The sequence below is a fragment of the Saccostrea echinata genome, unplaced genomic scaffold, assembly GCF_033153115.1.
Source record: "Saccostrea echinata isolate AGI-Se365-2 ecotype Australia unplaced genomic scaffold, CSIRO_AGI_Sech_v1 ptg000054l, whole genome shotgun sequence".
NCBI classification, from domain to species: domain Eukaryota; kingdom Metazoa; phylum Mollusca; class Bivalvia; order Ostreida; family Ostreidae; genus Saccostrea; species Saccostrea echinata.
In genome coordinates, this window is record NW_026889803.1 from 7958925 (window position 1) to 7982478 (window position 23554).

Sequence of the window (23554 nt, forward strand, 5' to 3'; positions counted from 1 at the left end):
AACATCCAATGTGTACCATAAGTATTTTATTATACATAGTAATCATGCGTTTGAGCTCTCGACTAAAATCACCTTTAAAAGTATTTTACAGACATATATGTAAAACTCTTGTCCATTAAGACCAAACAGAGTTCAGGACACAGATTTCATCAAAAGACCCTTAAGTGATCTTTGTCAATAAGGTGATAAAATAGCATCAATTTTTGTAAATTGTACAATAGGCATAAAAGGAACCACAGGTTAAAATTTTAATTTCTATATAAAAACACTAATACATATTCCTGAAATATATATTTATGAATGAAAAAATGCATCTTTAAAAAGTCCCCTTCAGATAACCAGACTTAAAATCGATACAACTGTGAAATTGGAGCGGTATAGGAAAATCCTTATCATGGCCGTTGAGAACAGCTGCATGACATGGTGAGGGCAGTTTAAAGTTCAAGTGTATCCTCTCAATCCATTTATAAATGGAAAAAAAATCATACTCAAAAATAAGTGAAGAGTAAATTTTGTCTTATAATCAGAGAAAAGAATACATTCCTATATCAAGCATACGTTTGTTCCTAAAAATATTGAACTATGTCCAAGGGGAATACACTGCTTTGGCAATGTAAAGCTAAAGTTATAATCCCCTTTTTTGTCAAAAGATATATTTTTCCTTTTTTTCTTCAATGCTGAACACTAGAATAACTATATCTCCTTCACTCTTCTCAGGCCTACCTTAGAAATTTCATTCCATAAGCATAACCAGGTTCTGACATGATAAACTATTTATACTTGTAGTAATCATAAAATCTGAGGATGGTATAAAGCTAGTACAGCAACAACCTCATCTCTCAAAACAGCTTTCAGAAGCCATTTCATAAAAAACTATTGTGCTCAATACAATGTGCCGGTATCTAGATAATGATTTTTTTTTTAATTACAATTACAAATAATTCAAGACTTGTTATTCCCTTTAAACTTCCAATTAACACAAAAAGCCAGACATCAAAATAACATCATTTACTAGATTAATTAATTGTAATGCTTGGACATGAAATGGAAATCTATCAACAACTGTACATGGACATAAAATTAACAATACACATATTTACAAAAAATAGTAAAAATAATCACTTCTTGATCAATGATATAGTACTTTCAATCAATTGATGTATCTACAATCATATATATGAAGAATATATTATCCAATACATGTATTATCACTTATGAAAGTCTTCTATTTGCATTCATTTAATTTCATATCCTAATGAGGTAATTCATAGCCTTACAAACATTAAGTATGCCCAGAGTAAAATTTTGTTCTCACAAAATATCTCAGCACCATGATAGATATATTTATGTTTTAAAGTTCTGAATTCTTTTCCAAAAAAAAACAACAAACAAACAATTTTCATATAGATACTGTACATGTGGAAAAGTGAATCAAAGCATTGAGTGTATTTGATTATTATGAATCTAAAGTGAACAAACATTATTGGGTATAAAAGACATTGGGTCATAATGCAGGTTTTTAGCCCCTTTTGGTCATTTTAATACATACATGTACACTGAGTGCTCAAAGCTTTCTAACACAAAAGAAAATTTGGCAGAGATCACAAAAAGACAGCACAAATTTTCACACAATTCTAAATATTTTTTTTTCCAAATGGAAGAAAATGGATTTAGTCCTTACTCACTAGGGAGTGACTCAAAAATAAAATGTGTTCTGAAGGATTTACTGTTTAACTGGAAAATTCTTGCTAAACTAAACTTTTAAACTGGATCCTAATCTGAGTGAGGCCAAAATTGCATATACACTTAACAGCAGTAAAAATTATCCATTATTATGATTGTAGTGTATTTCCTTATGATGAAGATGAAAGCCCTTTTCTGCTTGGAGAATCCATCAATCACCTGACAATATGTCAGATCATTGGGTATTCAGTGTAAAAATCATAAAAGAAACTGATTATTGAAGTATACATAAATATATGAATTTCAACAATTTAAATAATTCTTCAAAAATTGCATTATTTATATGAACAGTGTAAACATTATTCTATCAAATACTCAAAAAATACACACACTATGTCAACTACTTCATACTAAAGATTTCAAAATAAAACCTTTTATCTTTAAAAACACAATCAATCTTCTCTGGTATAAAATATGTCCTTTATCACTGATGTCCTTCATACTTTGTCAGCCACTCCAAACAGATCTGTTGAATAATGGATGACCATCTTCAGCTCCACACATCACAAGAGTAGCGTCCCTTGTTCTGCATCTGTTTTACATAATTGGTTGCCTTTTCTTTCTCCATGTTGCCACATTCCATGATAATTTTCTCTAATGTTTCATGTACATCTCTTGCCATGTTGCGAGCATCACTGAAATTTTTATGCACAATATGCATTTTGACATTTATGACATGCTAAAGAATATGAATGTAAAATATCATAATATGAATACTTCATTTCTAAATATCACACACACTTTGAAGATAAATTAAGTTCCTTTTAAAATACATGCATGCTACATTAAATCTAATACGGGAATTACTCTCTCCAAATGTATATATATTTAGGAACAATACAAAATTATTGACAAGAAGTTGCAAGTCTGTAATTCGCTTAGTAATCCAACCAAATATGCCGTTTTTAAAATAATATTTAATATTTGGTTGATAAATCACTTGAATCTGAAGGTTTCAAAGTAATTCATGTAATCAAATGTTGCTTACCCACACACATATATATGACCACCCTTCTCTAACATCTTCCAAGTTTCCTCCATATTCTGCCTGAGGAGATGTTGTACATACACCTTCTCTGGCCCATCCCGGGAGAAGGCGAGATGCACTTTGGTTAGGGTGCCATCGTTTGTGTATTCTTCCAGCTCCTCCTCATATAAATAATCCTCTGTCTTGTGACGACAACCAAAGTACAACACTGTGTCTCCCACAGGCTTACCTGCAAGAAAAACCATTAACATCTATCCTCACAAATTTTCTTCACAGATGCCTTTTGTAAGTAATAAGCTAGAATTTCTTCAAAGTCAACACAACAAATTTCCTTTTTTCCTAAATGAGTGTAATGTTTTACTAAATTACTACTGGTGTAGGTTTCAAGGGCTTTTAGCTGTGAATTTCCTAAACAATTTAGACATACTTGAGGTTATGTGTACCTAAAACAACTATAAAATATCACCATGTAATAAAATTAGCAATATAACACCCCCCCCCCCCCAAAAAAAAAAATACCATTAATGACAAGTCATAAAATCAAAAGTAATGTTACAGTACAAGAAAATAACTGAATGCAATAATTTAGAGTTACCCTCTTTCCTTAGGAAGTTCCTCTCTTGAATAAAACCCCTAAAGGGAGCTAACCCTGTGCCAGGTCCAATCATTATGACAGGAGTGTTGGCCTTGAAAGGCAGACGGAACTGAGATTTTCTGACGTAGATGGGAACAGTAGGTTTAATGCCATTGGTCGGCCTCTTTAGGGTCAGCCAGTTTGTAGCAACTCCTTTCATAGTCCGATTTGTCTTGGTTTTATATTTGACTACAACGGCTGTTATATGAATACTGGTAGAATTGACCTATAGCAATGACAAAGAATTGAAGATTTTTTTTTACAAATAAAGAATGATAACAAAAAACTGAATGGGTACTTAGTTTGCAATTAACTTTAATTTATCAAAACGCTACACACAAACTTGTGTAATGGGAATGAAAGGTGTATATGTTTTGCAATGAAAAAAAAAATTAAAAAAAAAATTCATATAAAATATTGAAGAGAAAAAGTATTCTTTGACCATTGAAATGATGCAAAATTTTGTGATTGCCATACAAACCTTTGGAGATGAAGAAATGGAATAGTATCTAGCCTGTAACCTAGGTAACAGTTCACAGATATGGTCTATGGGAGGTTTGACTGAGGGGAGGTCCTCCAATATGGCAGTGATGTTTCTCCTGTCCTTTACAACCCAATCACTGTACAATGTCTGTAATAACAAAATAATCCATAAATTTGATTTCTCAATTATTTACAATGTAATCTAAGATTAAAATATTCCTTTTCAGAACTAGCTCAAGCTAGTTGGAAGCCATCCATTACACACTTCAGTGACTATCACATCATCCAACATAGAGCACTACAGAACACTTCATAAAGATAAGGACACCTCTTTCCCTGGATGCATACATGTGATAAGTCAAAGACCACAAAACTGTACAGGAACCATAAAAAAACTGGAATTTGGATGAAAAAACTGTACACTACCTATCAAAAAACGATACAAAAAACGGTATAAATTATTGCCTCAATTCTTCTGATAAGGCACCTTATTTCTAAACCAACAAATATATATTGTTGCAAATGTCTTATTTTAAAAGTTGTAATGGAGAGTTGACTGCTTTAAAATTTCATATATTGTGTTTTATAATCACAATGTTCTTATGAACCGACTATGAATTAAGCTAGTTTAGATGACAGTTTGTTTGCCAGCATTAACGTGAGAGTCATTGTCTCAGCAATGCTAAATAACAGCAGCAAATACAATCATACATAAATTTCAGCGATAAAAACTTAAAACCATATCCTTTATTTCAGCGTAATCATGGTAATAAACATCGTATATTTTCTACCTACAGAGATCTGGGTCAGATTCATGTATATTAAGTCGTGTATATCAACTTTAGAAGTTGGCTTAATTTTTTTCAACCAAGTTACGAAACATTAACAGTTATAATTAAGTACCCCTTCAAAAATAAAGCTACCTAAAGGGGTATCTTGATACGGATTTATAGCAAGATAATTATCCCAGTTGGCAGTTCACACCTTCACACGCGATGGTTTGTGTACACTACACAATTATCAGAAGGTCAAGTGTCAAACACAGGTAACGTTTTCCAGTGTCTCGCGAGAGATCATGAGAGGAAAATGGCAGCATTTAGCGAGAAATTTAAAATACTGTACAAATTTTTATATTCCATGTATTTTGGTGTCCCGTCTGTACACGATGAATGGGCTTGGAAAAACTGTACATTTTCCGTACCGCCGGTACATATCACATGTATGTGGATGGGACAATGTGGAAGTGTGTGATGCACAGCTTCCTACTACCATGGGCTCATGGGTTCATCCTTTAGTTCTATTGATAAAGCCAGGCCTCTAAAATTTAGACACCAGCTGGCGCCTTATCAAACAAAATTAGTCACCAGTGCAAATTTTTAGTCGCCAGGCAATTTTTCTGAGGCACTAATTTTAAAGGTAAACAGAATATAGGGACCCATGTCTTGCCTAAGAAAATATGACATGTCCGTTGCTAAAAATAATTTCCTCTAGTTTTAAATTTCTTTTCGCTTTTTTAGAAAAATTGTTAAAAATGTGAAAATTTCCGGAATTCGACGATTACCAAGTCAATTTAAAATGGTCGCCAATTTGGTGACTTAATGAACAATTTTAGGCGCCAATAAAAAATTTTAGGCACCATGGCGACTAAATTAGTCGTCACTTAGAGCCCTGAAAGCACAGGACTGGCATGCCAGAGGTACATATTCAAACAGAGGCACAACCAGTCACTGTAACCTATATTGTCCACGCAATAAACATGTCGTTCAAGTTTACTTACATCAAAAATAAATGTATGTTTGCCTTCTATTTGGTATCCAGTTTGTTTTAAATACATTCTAGAGTAAGATTTACTCATGATTTTAGCTTTTAAGTGTGTACCTTGCCCTCTGGAGTAGAAGACGTCAGTTTCAACAGGAAATCTTTATCTTTCTGGTCTTGTGCATATTCTGCCAGTTCTCGTAGAATGTGTGTCCTTGGTGTTCCTGTGATATCAAGGTAGTGGGAGAGGGCAGTGCGGTATGTGGTGGGGCACGGGAAAGGGAATTTCTTACTGGCCTCCTCTGTAATAAAATTATTTTTAAGGGAATACAAGTAAGTCTAATATACCAGACTTATGAATAACACTCTAAAATGCTAAGCTTATGAATAACATTAAAATTCTACGATTCGTTACAACTGATTGCATATTTTTTACTCTTTGTTCTGATCAAAATAACTTTACTCACAGTACGGGATAAAATAAAAGGAAATGATCACTAAGCATACAACTCAGAAATGATTACTTTTTTTCAATTAAAATTGTACAGAATGAACATAAAATCAATGAATGAATCAACTTCCCCTAAAACACCAGGTACAATTTAGTTTTACTTGAAATATTAAAGAACAAAATAACCATCCCCTGAAAGAAATGGTGCATTTCATTAATGAAATTGTTGTTTATATAAAGAAAATAAACTTTTATATGCCCAAATAACTTATAAATGTTTGCATCTCAAAGTAAATGCAATGAAAAAAGGTTTTTTTAATACATAACATTATAAATTTACAAAAGGCAACCACATCAAAGCAAACAGTCTGTTTCATAATGTGCACACAAATGTTTACATTTCCTGTATGCCTCAGGTGGAATCAACTATGATTGGCCACAGCTGATCACATTAATGTGTAATTACCAACTTAAGGGTACCTGGTGATTAACTTTTGCTTTGTTAATATAAAACTAAACAAAACAAACTACCATCAACATTTGTGAGGGTGAACATTTGATCTAGATCCACATTTAAGGTCTTTCCTATAAGTTCCACTAGCTCTGGATCATTGACAGGATACACAGCGACATGATCTCCAGCCTCATATCTACAACAATATAGAAGTTAAGTCTTAGTAACCGAGTCAGATATACTGCAGATCAGTCTGATTACAATCATACTTTTACTAGCTCCCTTTTATTTTGATTGTCGCATGAAAATCAAAATAAAAAGGAGCTATTGAAGGTTTGATCTTCATCAGAACTGACTGCAGATCTGGTTTAAATTTGAAATATGCTTTAGATTCCATAAACTGTTTAGATTATATCAGACAGCCTGCTGTGACAAGTAGCTTATAATTATAGGCAAATCTCATTTCCTACAATACTAATTCTAAAATGGGAAATCTGTGGGCAAGAAGTTTAAATATTATCGTATACTGATGACTCACTCATGTAGAACACTGCAGTAATTTTGGTTCAAACATGCATCAATTCATTAAAAAAAAACATGATCATGGTCATTGTTACCTGATCTTTGACCCTGTGATGTCAAACTCAATATGCATACAGGATCTGTCTCCTCCTTTGTGAAGTTCTCTGTTCACATTCACAGGAGCCAAAAATGGGTTCTTAGCATCATATGGTCTAGAAAAAAATATTATATCAATAAAACATACATTTATATTAAATTTACATTAAGGTATTCCATCCCTAGTAACCTCAGATTCAATTAATTTGAATACATAACAGATGTGCACGGGTGGAATACTCAGTGTATTTAGACATAATTCCCATTTATTACTATTAGCATGTAAGAATGGAACGTGTCCTAATTCATGACCTTGACCTTTGTTGAAGAGTTATCTCCTTCTTTTTTTAAGTAATAAAAATCAATTTTAAAAAATCTATATGGTAAAAAGAATGTTTTTAATTGTCATTCTATTTCTAATGATTTAATGCATCTTTCCACCACAGTATGTATTGATATTCTTATTATTTTAATTCTTATTTTAAAAATTCGCTTGTCTCCATAGACTTCAATGCAATTTCTGTTAATTAATTACTGCTTAGTTAATTACATTTTTGAAACTTTCTCTTGGTAAATCCTTTTCTACTGTAAAATGCTTTGAATTAATATCAGAGTATTATATATGTGATGGATATTTAAGGATAGAAAATTAGGTCCTATTAGGGATGGAAAACCTTAAATAAAGTGGTTAGTTACTCATATAAAGTATATGTGATAATCAAATCAAAACCTACGGTTTCTGATTTCCAAATGATCCTAATCTGGCAATTTCTCCCTTGTAGCATTTCTCTATAGAAAGATCATCATGAACAGTAAGGCTATACTGACGTATACTGAAATAATAAAATATTATATAGATGTAAGTTACGGTTTTTATACAAAATATAAAATATGACTTGAAGATCATTACTATTACATGTATATGATGAAATATGGAATTACTAGTATCATATTTTTATTCCCAAAAGTCAATAACTCTATAATGAGCCTATGGACTAAGAAATGGCATCATATTACAATCTGTGAGGTCTTTGAACTTAGGCGATACCTGGTAAACAAATGAAACCTACAAGTAAGATATTCTCCACCCTCACTGACCTGACTTGATCCCCAGTTGGCTGAACACCAAAGTGTTCACACACAGCTGGCCAAAACTTCTCCCTCCATGTTATAAAATCTTCTTCAATACTGAAATCAAAAGGCATACAGGTATTTACTATAATACACAGATGAAATCAGGTAATGGTAGCTTAGTGACATAGCTAGGAGGATCATTCTAGGATTCATTGTGTACATGTATATAAAACTACTATGTGTTCTTAAAATGTCAGTAAATTATATAAATATATATGAATTACAGTATTTCTAGAAAACTCATGAACCAACAGAACCCTGCACAGCAGCATGCTCATGTCAAAACCTAATTACTGTATCACATAAAAGTGTTGACAGACATCAGTAACTCTGACCTTTGGTCAAGTAAGACCAAAATTTAAAAGGCAATTTTACATCCTCTTTTAATCATCCTTCACCTGTTTAGTAATAGTAAGTAAATTATTTCACCAGAACTCAAGTTATTGCCTTACATGACAAGATGTGTTTGTGAAACACTAATTCCCCTGTATGGCAGGTCAAGGCTTAGATTTAAGTTTTTCAAATGTAGGTCAAACGACAAAGTCAAGAGTTCAAAAATGTTCGCAGCTATGTTAAGGCTTCCCGAAGCTTTAAAATGCGCTCTAAACATAATATGTCATTGCGAGGTCGGTTTTGGTTTTAATTTATAAGTATTGAACTTTAGTACTTCCAATTTATATAAAGGGTTTCCTCGGCTATATATTAACATATTTGTTATGATATCACATGACTTTGTTGATCATGTGATGGTCATTTATAAATTTTTGAAGTGTTTCATATAAATCGCTTCAGCGTAGCTGATTAACACAATAATTATTAACATTTTGTTATATAAATAAACTCATCGTATCCTTGTGTATCCGAAATGTGCATGGGAAAAGTCATAGTATTACTTGGGTACAAAATATTTCCTGAGAAATTCAACTTACCTACAAATTTGAGGGTATTTTCCACACAATATCGTAATCTGAATTAAAACAAAGCCAACACACATTTTTTCCCAAGCAAGATTCAGTTAGAGAACAACCTCTTGTTAAAGATTTCCACAAAAATTCTCAGATTAATCCTCATTAATCACCTGCGCCAGATTCTTTTATACAAAATACACATGTATAACAAAATAAATTCTACCTTCAACCACGGGTATAAAACAGAGTACATTTCAAAAGTAAATTTTTCATAAGCATTTTGAAAATGCTGAATTTCAATCAAGGGTAGGTAAGCGGTGTATTTTTAAAATATTCGGACATACAAGACTTAAAAAACATTTAAAGACCCGTGGATTTTGCAGTAGTTATGTAGCATTTTACATGCAGTTTGAAATAAAGTGTAAAGTTCATGACACTCTCCCCGTCATAACACCTCAAGTTTGCAGTGACTTGACGTCATTTTCCATTATGACGTCATATTTTGGTAGTTCAGAGATGTGAAGGCACAGAGTGCACTGTGATATTCTACAGGAAGCCTTAACCTACCTGCATTGGTATCCAAAGAGATAAGGGATACATAAGTGAAATATGAAAGCCCTAGTCCAAACACTCAAAAGTTACAGGCAAGGTTAAAGTTTTCTTCAAATGTAGGTCAAACTCAGCAGTCATGATCCTGAGGTCAAAAATGTTGGTACCGAAAGAAGGTCTTTTCATAAAGGAATACATATGTGACATATGAAACCCCTAGCCCCCCCCCCCCCCCCCCCCCCCCATTCTAAAGTTATGGCCAAGGTTAAAGTTTGGTAAAATTTTGCAAAAGTATGTCAAACTCCAAGGTCAAGAGGTCAAATATGTTGGTCTTGTCACCACTCACAAGGAATACACATGTGAAATATGAAAACCATAGCACCAACCATTCAAAAATAATGGGCAAGGTTAAAGTTTTTGCAGACAAACAGGCAGACCAAAAACTATATGCACCAAATCTTGGTTTATGGGGGCATAAAAATGTCAATGGACCAATTGACACTGTTTAATATTACTATAATATATCTGCATTAGAGATACTGGGCCCTATGAAGCAGTAAGAGAAATGATATTAAAAATTACAGAAAATTGGTATAAGTATGTACATACTTGGCATCATCATCTCCCAGTCCTAAATCATAGATCCTCTCAGCTCCAAGCTCTTCTAATCTTTTGTCTACATATATCCCCATAGCATTGTAATGTTCATATGTCTTATTTCCTAATCCAAACACCTGAAATCAAAGGGTAAGTGCACTATTTATATAATCCCAAACCTAGCACAAATAATTGATCCTGTAACATTAACCTAATAGACGTTAATCTTAAATTATGCCTTATCTGAACAAAAGTTCAATTCTACACCTACAGCAAATTTGACCCCTGTTAGATCGGATTCCCCATTCTGTAGCCAGTTGTAGAATTCCTGAGCATTATCTGTGGGGTCTCCCTCTCCATAGGTAGCCATACAAAATATAGCTAAGGAATTCTCTATCTCTGGTAGACTACTAAGGTTGTCCTACAAAATGAAGTTTATGAGTAACAAACTGAAAAATGCCTATACGTCTGTAATTCATAACGTGAAAATTTAAGGAATTCAATTGTTTACAAATTACTGAGTTAAGAGTGCAACGATAAACCGTTTGACGGTATATTGCAGTATATTTTTCCTTGGTTCAATTCACGATACGCTAAACTGATATCACGGTTCGGTTCAATCGGTCTAGAATTATCCAAATCGTCCGTTTTGTTTCATCATTTACAATTTCAAAATGGCTTGTGTGCAAAACATGAGGTCAACGATATCGCACCAACGGCAATTCAACTCATCTCAAGCATCTTACAGACCTCAGATATAACAGGGTTAAGGACTTTAACTCATTCCTTTTGTGATTAAAAGTTACGCGTGTATTTCCAACTTGTGGAGTAGAATGTGATAACACTTCCAATTTAAAAGGAAGGTTATGAGGAAAGGCCCCTTTCTATAAATAAGTCATATCTGAACTTTGAATCCAGGCTACCTTAGTTCCATGTTTATATTCTTCATTGGTTTAGAATATTGTTGCAACTCAAAGATCTACATATCAATCCAAATAAAGTTAACAAATTGATATTTAAATTATCAAAAAATATAAACATTTGATATAACCCTGTCAAGTTTTAAAAAATTGAAAGACTTCTTTACCTTGTCATGTATCGTGATACGTATCATATCGTGAACTGAATACTGTGATACGTATCATATCGTGAGGTTAGTGTATCGTTGCACCCCTATACTGAGTTATGGTTCTTATAATTATGTTTACCATTTCACACTCCTCTGGATCTGCCACCATGCCCTTCATGCCATATCCCTGGGCATCTTTTGCCAAGCGACCTGCAAACTCTTCTGCTGTGCCAGTTTGTGAACCATAAAACACAATAACATTCCTACCCTGTAAATATGAGTAAATAAGGTATGTACAAGGCATACATTTGATAGGTTGAAGGGCACTCAGAGAGCAAGCCTCTGCAACCATCTACCTTATATAACATCTAATCAATTCTCTAATTTAAGCTACATTGATGCAAAACACTGCAGATCACTTAATACTTAATTTTCGTGACACCTTATTTCTGTGAGATAGTCATTGACTCTTTACAAGTGAGGCAAAATTTTCAAGAAGTGTGATTATTGCTCTATATAATCTTTAGGAATACTTATATACAGGAGAAAGAAATTTCCGCGAGCACACAGTCTCGCGTAATTACGTAAAAATAAAGTTCTCACGAATAAAAAGTGATTTACAGTATTTAGTTTACATACAACCACCATCCAACTCTCATACAAGTTTAACCTGCTTATATTTTTTAAATATTATTTTACAATGATTTTTTTAATTAACATGGAAATACACTGTACAAACATATCTATGGTGGTTAAAATTAAGCTTGAAGATTCACAAAAACATGAGTAAGGAAACATTTAATTGGCTATTCCACGTGTCAGATATATTATATGCTTACTGAAGATTTCATTTTGTTGATGAAGCTAGGATCATTCATTCTTCCTTGAACTGGTCTACAAGTACAAATCAAAAGACTAAATAAATAACCTGGTAATTTTAATTTGATGCTCAATAAATTATAATATAAATATTAACCTCGATTTAAATCAAATTATCTTTCTAAAGAGGGGTATTTTATCTTTGTATATATGCAATGATTTTTTCTTAAACAAAAGTGTATGCCCTTTTAACATCAGGACAATAAATTACTTGTAATAGTGCTAATGCACTTTTAAATTTGATGGATTTTTCATGACCTCAACCAGTATCTGCTCAATAACCAGGACAAAGTGCAAAATATTTCCAATTTACGCAAATCATGTCTGTAAAAAGTCCTCATCTTAATCACGTAGTGTTAATGCATAATTGTATTGATTGGCAAAAAATTCCCAGACAGCATGCCATGTTACCAGCAGTAATACCTAAACTACAAGCGATAATGGAAAAAACTGACTTATAACTGAATCTTTTTAGCCTCCTGCAACTATATCATTCCTTCACTAGGAAAATGCTCTTTTTTTTAGTCTCTTTAGAGCTTTGTACTGAGCACAAAATTGAACCCATTCACATTAACAAAGCATCAATTACCTTACCAAAGCATTACACAAAAGTACAACACTCCTACAACTATCCTAGTTTAGTTATTGGCAGTGTAACAGAGTATGTAATGACTTACTGTACGGTCAGCTTTTTAAAGGTTGGCTGTTCTTGTTTCTTGTTCTTGAAGAAAAACCAGTATGCAGCCATGCCAGCCAGTACAGATAGAATAAAGAAGTCCAGGACTGAGAAAAGTCCCTCCTCTTCCACTGGGACCTCCGAGGCACCACCGTCAGAACTCATGGCTGGGTTAATAACGTGTCAATTCACTATATAATCACTTGAATTTCTTGGTTTCCTTGTATATGTATATTTATAGTACTCTGAAATCTCCAATTATTGCTGGAAAAAAAATTAAAATGATTACAGTTTATAAGCCATTATAAAATATCAGGAGCATGCAATTTCAAATCAAATGTGACCAATTTATATACCGGTATATATTGTATAATACCAGTACAGTCTGTATATGAAAAAGGATGAGAATAAAATAGAAAAATAGCCCCCTTCGTTTTACATGATTACAAACAAAGGTGTGTTCCCCATTGTTTCTTCAATATAAACAAAGCCACTGAGTTACAGCCCTCTTTTCCATTACCACAGAGTTATAATTCACATCCTGTGTATCTAAGACCAAGTTCTCTTATAATAGTTGGAAAAAACTTAAGTACACTGCATTACTATAATATTAAACCAGTCTGTACACTGGAAGACAGTTATGATCAACAGTTCATGTTACGCATATCCACTTCCTCACAAAATTGATAAATCCCTGTGTAAGAAATTTTATTAAATGTTACGTCACTGATTACCAGTATTCATAAAACACTTGAAAATTTTCCCAACAAATTACTTTTTTTTTCTCTATGATCACGGAAAAAAATTCAATTGTACAATAGAATTCTTTTTTAATGGGTTTATCATGTCTATGATGTAACAGGGATAGCTATACATTTACTGGAAAATAATTGAATTGTACAGTAAATTTCCTTTTTAATGGGTTTACCATGTTTATAATGTAATAATTATATATTTAATGTGCAGTTTCAACAAATGCATCAATTTTTTAAAGAATCTTTAGATCTAATTATAATTGACACAATACAGGGATTTTACTATAAATATGTAATTGAATACATGCATGTCATCATGATGGGCTTCTACATAGAAAATGGTTCATAATATAAATTTTACCCAATGGTTACTTTCAAATCACATGCTGAAGGCAATCCTAGGTTTGGCAAGGTGTACGTGATAGCCTCTATAGGGCTTATTTTTTTTTTTTTTTTTTTTTTGGATCTGTGATCCACAATAAATATTTTAAATATTTTTTTCTCTTTTCCAAAATTATTCCAATACTGGCAATATTACTTTTCAGGTATCAACTATCAGTTGGTCATACAATCATTGACCTAAAAAATATACCCCATAATTGCTTTATCTGAATGTAAATAAAAATCAAAAGCCTGAAAGGCTTCAATGACGTCGAAGAAGAAAAACAATTTCAAAAGATCATTTTGAATTTTAAGGTAGCAATAAGTCAAGTGAGTGACTCAGGAGACATAATAAAAAAAATAGTTTAAACAAAATATCACAATTACAGTCTGGGGCCTTATGTCATGGTCCGAATGGAGCAGGGTTCGAATTGACCAGACACCGTCGAACATGTTCATGCTAAATATAATATTTTTTTCTAATTGCCAATGTCAAAGCATTGTATTAGTGATTGCATCTAAACTACAACCAAGCCTCTAGTCTGTTAAAATTACGATCGAGTTACGATCGGGCGTGGTATACGGTATACTGGGAAATGGAGGAAATGGAGAAAAACAGCAATACTGGTCAATATCATCGGTTTTTAGGATAGAGTTGGTTAGAAGATTGTATAAGTAAAGCTAAGATTTAGAAATTCAATCTTTTTAGTCTTGAAATATTCGTGTTTATGTAATTTTGTGATTATTTTACCTCCTGTTGTGTTGTTTTACGGTTATCGTTCCGAAATGTTATTCATGTCATTCAACGCACTCTTTCTATAGAAATTCATCCGCAACAACCATCACGTTTTTCTTGTGTGAGAATAAAATATAATATTGTTGTTTTGCAATAGAATTAATTGCGGATATAATTGATGCAATTTTATTTTCAAGCTATTATTCATTTTGAGCGTTTTCAAAGAAATTAGTTTATACCTATTGCTATTTTCTATTGCGGATGCATCGACTGACACATTCGGTCGCGTACATATCCGGTCGCGATTTCAACTGGGCGCTTGCTAGATGACGTTCGAGCTCCAAGAGCTCGACGTCATAAAAATTAAGGCTAATTTAGGAATTACTCTAATTCTTGGCCAAATTATTCGAGTTTAACCTGGTTTGGGTCAGTTTACGCTGTTTTATAATCCGCGAAGACAGCGTAAACTGACCCAAACCAGGTTATACTCGAATAATTTGGCCAAGAATTAGAGTCATTCCTTATAATTTAATTTCAAAATCATTAAATAACTATGGGTGTAAAATTTCGTTGCTTTTTATTAGTTCAAATTTGCCGGTCAATAATACAACTGTAGTAATGGAAGTAATGGAAGTGATGGGAAGCAAGGGGAGGTAAAAACTGATACACAGGCCTAGCAGCCTTGTTGTTTGTTTACATGTGGTAGGATCGAATTATTGTTTGAAGTTAAAGGTACATTTATTAAATCTGGAATTTTCCATGAATTCCAAGAACTGGAAATGAGAGGATTATATGGATTCAGCTGGGGGGGGGGGGGTCCTATACCAAACCAGTTATACAGAAATAATTTGTGTTCCTTTTTGGATATTAACCAATCAGAGGCTAGAATACAAACAAAATTAATTTTAATGAAATAAAACTGTCATTCCTCATTTTGCTGTGGTGCAATGATTTTTTTATGGATGTGGACACATACAGTAAAATGTATTATAATCTGTATGTTGGATTATGAAACACATTAGGAGTTATTTGCACCAAATAATTTACATTTTTATTTTCAGTACTGTAGTTTGGATATCAAATGGTGTATGCATCCATTTCTTTTTATTGTGTATATCTGATAAATTCCCAGGGTGCAATTCTTTCAAATGATATAATTAAAGTACTCTATTATGTGTTTTTTCTGTTAATTCTGTGTAAGGCAAAACAAAGGTACATAAACAATATTTTTCTTTTATTCACCCCAATTAAATTATTATAAGGTTTTATCTTTAAGGTGTCAATACGATACATTAGGTATGTTACCTTGTGTGTGTAAAATGACATTTTAACACATGTAGATAACATTTCATATTTGACTGTCATTTTAGAATTTATTATATGTTTGAATAATTCCCATCTCTCTGACTGGCTGAGATCCAACAATGTTAGAAAAATACTATTATATATTGACCTGCACATGACCTTCCAGGTCAATATAAGGAATTATTTATTGTACATTGGACCAAAAATAGATAGGGAAATTCCAAATTGATGCAAATAGTTTTGGAAAGTTATTTCACTTGCACCTGACTTCCACTCCTATGAACATAACATTAAGGCACATAGATTCTTGGGTGAGGGGTGGGGTGGGGTGGGGGTGGGGGTTGCAGGAGGCCTGCCCCTTTCCCCACCTTTTGAGAATGTAAAGATTTAATTTAAATTTTAAGGATAAAAAATTTCAATGAAAGCCCCCCTACCTTCGTTTATGGAGCTTTACATCCCACTAAATAAAATTTTGAGTTGGGAGAATTCTTTTCCTTTTTTGGAAGGGGAGGGGGGGGGGATAGTCAAAGACGGCATGGATTGCTTAATGAGTGTGTGTCATTTAATCATTGAATCATATAATAAAAAAAATTATTGCTGCTTTTTTTGGTCAATACGATGATTTAGCCACCTTCGAAGTACAATATTCACCTCGCCCTTTGGGCTCGATGAATATTGTACTCCTCAGGTGTCTAAATCATCGTATTGGCCTCAAAAACCAGCAATAATCATGATAATTGTATAATGTGTTCTGTTCTATTTAAATGATTTTTAAAAAAATGTACAATACAAATAGGGAGATAACTTATTCTAATTAAACATTTAACTTCATATCAAGTTTTAAGTTGATCATAAGGTATTATCTACTCATGAGAACAAGTAATCCAAAAACACATTGAAATTCAAAGTTAGTTGATGCTTAGCAAGTAAATGATTGTGGTTTACATTTTCGAACAAAATAGATTTTTTTGTCCCCTGATAAAGGTAGGAGAAATTAATTTGGGCCTGTCTGTCGACACAATACTTTCTTTTCCAGATGAAATCTCTAAAAAAGTACTCAAGTTTTTGCAATTACATATACATGTAATTAGCTTACTCACATGATTCCAGATGACTTAAAGAAGACCCCTTTTGATTTTGAGGTCAAAAGGTCAAAAGTCAAGGTTACAAATTCACACATTTTGAAAAATGGTTTTCAAGTAATAACTTAAGCTCTCTATAAGATACATACTACCGGTAAATATCTTAGCTTCCCAGGACATGAAGAAGCTAGTTCTTACTGATTTTGAGGTCAAAAGGTCTTTCTTTTTTCTTTAGAAATATGTGGTAGAAAGAGGGTATACTATTCTCTCATTCTCTCTCTCTCTCTCTCTCTCTCTCTTGGTAAATGTTAATGACAATCCAATTCTCAAACTTGATCATGCTGATTGGAGTAATTTGAAAGGATTGAGCTTTCATTAGCTATAAGGAGATATATATACACCAATTGTGAGAAGTGGCAGAATTAGAGATGGTGAATTACTAAAGGAGAATTCATTAACTAATAAAAGCTCAATCTTTGACCTATCTATCTGGAAAGAAGGAAATGCAAATGACCCAACTAGGATTTGAACCCAGGCCCCTTCAACTCTAGACACCAGCAGCGCTCTACCAAATAATTTCTGTTTGCCTTTGATTTCTAAAGTGAAAAACACAAGTTTTACCAAAACAAGAGTTTTCTCTCTTTCTTTTCCCAAATAAGTTTTTTTCTGAAAATTGACACATTAAATATATCTAAATAAAATATGAAAAATCGTTCAAATATGATAAATTTTGAAAATTGATTTGGATGTAGGCGGCAGAACAACACTATCGTTTGCAATTCTTTCTTTTTCACCGACAATTTATTTTAAACATGGCTGATTTGCCAAAGGAAGACATACTGATAGAAGTCATTCCAGAAAGGTTTTTTGGTATTTATACTTTTATCTCTATATTTGGTGACACTTATTTCAAGAATTCTTCAATTTTAATAAGAGGCTCGGACTCTAAATCAATGATTATCATGTTTTAAAATATTAAACAATGATCTTTTTTAATTTAATACTTAGCGATATCTGACCTTTATATGAAATGAGCAAAATCATCATGAGGATAATTGGTTATGATCTCATACTCATCCCCTGAGATAAGTGGTCACTGAATTTTTTTTTCTCACCCTTAAAGTTTACTATACTGATTGCAAAATAGTTTGACCCAGTCACCCTAATCGTTTTACTGTCAGTTCACCATGATCATAAGTTCCAGACAGTTTGATGAAGCTGATTTTTCAGACTAAGATTATTCATTTTATCTAGTGCAAATTGAAGTATTGATCACAGGTGGAAGTCCATAATAATTAATGAAGAATTAAGGAAACCACACTACTCAGATGATTAATGCACTGCAATTTCAGATATTAAACTGAATATGAGTATTTGGTTTATATTTAGACATTAATTCAACTTACCTTTGGTGTTTCTCGTTAAACAAATAGTTTTTCCATCCCCTATATTTAATCATTTGCTGAGGTGCTGAGGTCAAAGTTCATTAACTGGTACAGTGCTACGTGCAAGTTCTTTAAAAGGTGATCTCAAATACTTAACTCAGGGAAAACACAATTATACAAATATGTTTTTCAAATAAATTGCTGGAGGTCACTGACATCTGAACATGCGCTGACCGACAACCACAATATCACAGTTACACAACACTGACCAAAACCTACATCAGCTGTCCTGTGGACAACGTTGATCTATCTACACTAATCTGAAATACAAGTCAAATTAGAATTGAAAGAAATTTTAAAAATAAATACCTAGTCTTAAAGCTCTTTCGGTCAACTTTTAAAACCCATGAAGTCGAAGATGCATCCTTTTATCACATTTATTGCGACACGGTCTCCCTAATATACAGATTGTGAATGACGTCACCAATAGTTGTGTAAATTCTACCGGGGGGAGTAGTCATTAATTATTGTACTGATCACGTAATAATTGAAAGTATTGAATCATTATAATTTATGATTTTTTTTTAAATCAGACTCGGAAAAATTAGATAGAGACCGAAGGGACATGCTCCAAATATATCAACTATATGTATACATGTATGGCATTCGCTGAAAAAATTGGTAGTCCCATGTTTTATTAGCACAGTCAGGCATGCACTTATATTTTGGTAATTTTTCAACCTGGTATAATCATTATGACACAGGTTTAGAAATTTATCACAGAAACAAGTACTTGTGTTTGCAATGTGTTAAAACTGTTTACGAACAAGCAAACATAACGAAAATAACAAAAAATTGAGTGATGTATTCAATACTCTATGCTTTCGTAATCGTGCACTAAAACATTTTTAACGTAAAGGATGACTGCACTTAACGCCTGTTTTGGGGTCTTTTTCGGTTGCTTCTGCTGCTTTTATATCTAAACCTTATTTCACGTCTGTATGTTTATAAAAGAATCCTGTCAATTTTGAACAAAATTTTAAATCTTAAAATGATTTTAGACTGTACGTGATACATGTGTACAATAAAATGATTCAATGTTTTTTGTCCTTACTGCTTTCCAAATATAGTGAATTTACACTTACCTGCCCTTGATTGAACATTAGATATGCATGAGAGGTGGAGCTAACATTGTAAGTAGACTTACAGCGAATTACAAAATACCAGTAAAGTTTTCAATAGCTTGCTGGATAGCTCAATAGGGTATACAATTTGGTCTAATAAGTATCACAATAGTTTTGAATCTAGGTCATGAAGTTACTCAGGTGTATCATTAGATTTTACAGGTAAATGTGAGTTGAATTCAATGTTCAAAACGAAATTTACAATATGAGCACGTCAATGTAATTAAAGCAGATTTTATATCAATGCCAGATGACTTAACGTGTTCGAACACAATGTCCTAGTTAGCACAAAACATGCTACCTTACAAGTCACTTGAAGGAATTTAGTATTCACTAAAAAGTTACCTGAGGTAAGAAATCACGTGGTGAATTATAATATTCAACATGTCACAATCCTTGGTTACAACACAGAGAGCGAATGTAAGAAGAAGCAGTTTTTTCTCTTTTTAACCATAAGCGCATGTTTGTCTATTAATCTCCTTTTGACACATTATTATTTATGCAAATATACAACTACTGTTAAACGTAGAACAATAGACAAACATGCGCTGACTATAAAGTCAGTGAAAAAGTGGGTGTCCTCATTATTGAACGGAGATTCAAGAAATTTTGATGACCCCTGCCTTTGAAAACAGATTCGAACTTCGTAAATACACACTTTTATTAAACGTAATTACATACAGTTGTAGATTGGATGTTGACCGTTCTTGCAATGAAACGAAAAATGCTTGTTTTAAAATTTTATTTTGTCGCAAATTTCGCATGTCCTTAAGTGCAGTCATCCTTTGGGTTTTTACTAGAGTCTACGATGATATATTTAAAATTGCCCCTACCCCACCCACCCCACCCCCATTCCCCTTCAATATTTAAAAAAAATCGGATTTTTTCTTTCAAATTTCTAATCTCTGACAACTTTATTTATATGTCTCTGTTTGAAAATCACATAAATATATCAATCATATGCAATTTCTATTCACACTTGTTTCACGTATATGTATTTAAAGAGAGAAGAGGAGGGGGAGCAACTCCCCCCCCCCCAAAAAAAAAATCTGACAAAAAGAAAACAAAAAACTTACCAAAAGTGGGGGTGGGGGCAAATTTCCAAAATTATCTGACAAGCAAAAAGGGGGTAATTTACCGTCCAAATACGTGAATTTGCCAGTGCTCGACATACATCAAAAGGAGGGATCCAACCTCTAAACAAAAATTTACTATAGCAAAACACCATATACTCAGAAAAAAGTGGGGGATCCCCCCCCCCCCCGTTCTACGGGACTGCGTAATATTTTTTAAGTTGGTCATTCCAACTTTAAAGTTGGCTTTTTTCAACTTGAAAGTTGGTCATTCCAACTTTAAAGTTGGCTTTTTCCAACTTTAAAGTTGGCCATTCCAACTTTAAAGTTGGTAATTCCCACTTTAATGTGGGCTTTTCTAACTTCTAAGTCGAAAATTTCAAATTTAAACCAATGGCCAACTTTAATCTTGGCCTTTCCAACTAGATCTTGGCTTTTCTATCTTTGTACGGCTTTAATTATGCGTTATGTTCAGATACTTTGTAGCTGGACTCGTGTTGTCGTTTTAATACATGTAATTACAATGGAAAGAATGTTAAAAAAACACTGCTGTCATAACAATACAGTAGATAATTAATTACTCATTCAAAACGATGTCAATAGTCAATATTAATAAAAAGAAATAAGGAAAATCGCAGCACTGTGTCGGGTCCACTAAATTAAGAATTGCGTAGCTGATGGGTGTTAATTGCCTAAATGCACTTGGAAAAGCCAACTTTAACGTTGGAAAAGAAAGAACTAAAGTTGGCATTTCCAACTTAAAAGTTGGAAAAGCCGAGATTAAAGTTAAAATGTCCAACTTTAGAGTTGGAAAAGCCAACTTCAAAGTTGGAAAAGCCTAAAGTTGGAAAAACCAAGATTAAAGTCGGAATTTCCAACTTAAAAAGAACTTAGGTCGTGTCTTCGAGGGCGAAGTCATTTTAAGGAGGGAGGAATGCAATGGTTTGGGCCGTGGATATCGGCCTGGCCATGGGAAGCTCAGTCGGTAGAGCACCTGACTAGTGATACAGTCCCGGGTTCGATTCCCGGTCCAGCCATACATTTTATCCTTTCCTGTTACACATGCCTGATCCTTATCCAACAACAATAAACTGGGAAAAAAGTATGGGTGTTATTTATCATAGACCAAGCTACGATATATTTAACACTTATTAACGAATTATGTAAGTACAGATAATCAGAGATATCTCGGTCGGATTCCTAATTTAAAAAAAAATGGTAAAACTCCATTTGAAAAAAATCAAAATTTCATCTTAAAGACATTTTGGGTTCATAATAAAGCTTCTAATTTAGCAGTTGGAGTAGAGTTTGGTGCACTTCCCATTATTTTACAAACATGTATTTACTATTACAGATTTCAGAAAATTGTTTCAGATCAGGAGAATTCAAACTTGCTTTTGAAACATACATATTTATATAGAGAATGAAAAATTTCCAGGAAAGGGAAAAAAAAAACATGTTGGCAAAACTGTATACGAAGAATACTTGATGAAGTTATTCGTTCAAATTGCAATCCATTATCTATAAATAATTTTGAAAAGAATTGGAAAAAGTATTATGAGAATATAGTTTTCAGGGACATTAGAATTTCGAAGAAAAAGGTAATGGAAAATTGTCATTCTACAGTCAGTTAATAAGTCCACAAAATCTAAACAAGCTTGAAATTCAACCATATTTAACTTTTTTCATTTCCAAGAAGCTTCGTTTTTTTTTTTTTTTTTTTTTTTTTTTTTTTTTTCTCAGTTAAGAATAAGTGTCCACAATTTACACAGAGATTGGCAGATATTGTAATCCAATTGTACCAAGAGGTGAAAGATGTCATACTGTTGTTGAAGATGAACGTCATTTTTATTTGTATGTCCTCTTTATAAAATACTACGAAGTGAAAATTGTACACTTTTTAACAATACTTTCATATCTTATGAAATTTTTAATCCAGCAGATCTTTGTTAAATCAACAAGAAATATTTTTTAACTTCATACGTGATGTATTTAACATAAAAAAAAAAATCTATGTGACTGTATTTGTATACTGTATGTATGACTTGCGCCACATGTGGTTTTCGTCAATAAATAAAATTAAAAAATTAAATTTATTATGACCAGAACCTCCCATAAATAAGATTAATGCCTAAATCTATCAAAAACTGAAAAATTAAAATAATATTTAATCATGCCAGACAGGACGGTTGGCAGGTTTCTGGGAGGGGCACCCTACTTTCATCGAGAAAATTTTAAATAATTCATTACTGGTTACCATTATGACAAAATCGGGTGTAACCCTACAAAATCGGGTGAGTTGGCAAAGTTCTATATTTTCATTGAGTTCTAGTACATTCTTGAACTGTTGAAGTCGCTTCTTCTAATCTAGCAGCCCACCCCCCCCCCCCACCCCCCACACACAGTTCCGATTGCTTGCACAGACTGAGGGTTTCAGGCAGTTGATGTGTTAACATATCTCTTTAGTAAGAAAAAAAAATTATATTTATTTTAAAAAGAATTAAATTATTAAATATCCGAAAAAAATGTTTATAAAAGGTCATTTGTTTTTTTTTAATTAGCATAACCTAAACCTATTCCTTTTACTAATATATACAAATATAGTATATACTGTTAGTGTAGGTCCCTGCATGTACGTAGGTATTGTATAAGACACTTTAAATATTTTTATGTTTAATAACTTCTCCCCATTTCATTCTCAGCGCCTCCTTT

The 23554-nt window shown here is 32.9% G+C and overlaps 1 protein-coding gene across 1 annotated transcript; it reads right to left on the reverse strand.

Annotated features, from left to right (window-relative positions):
• Positions 1–9: 9 nt before the first annotated feature.
• On the reverse strand, positions 10–19041 carry LOC133171895 (NADPH--cytochrome P450 reductase-like). Its single transcript, XM_061306692.1, has 15 exons — positions 18955–19041; positions 12943–13205; positions 12226–12280; positions 11526–11654; positions 10589–10738; positions 10330–10454; positions 8228–8317; positions 7864–7962; positions 7129–7245; positions 6589–6707; positions 5727–5908; positions 3847–3996; positions 3327–3591; positions 2732–2960; positions 10–2378 (listed from the first exon to the last, which is right to left on the reverse strand). The coding sequence occupies exons 2-15, from the start codon at positions 13104–13106 to the stop codon at positions 2234–2236; spliced, it is 2019 nt and encodes a 672-aa protein (XP_061162676.1). The 5' UTR covers positions 13107–13205; positions 18955–19041; the 3' UTR covers positions 10–2233.
• Between the last annotated feature and the right edge of the window lie 4513 nt (positions 19042–23554).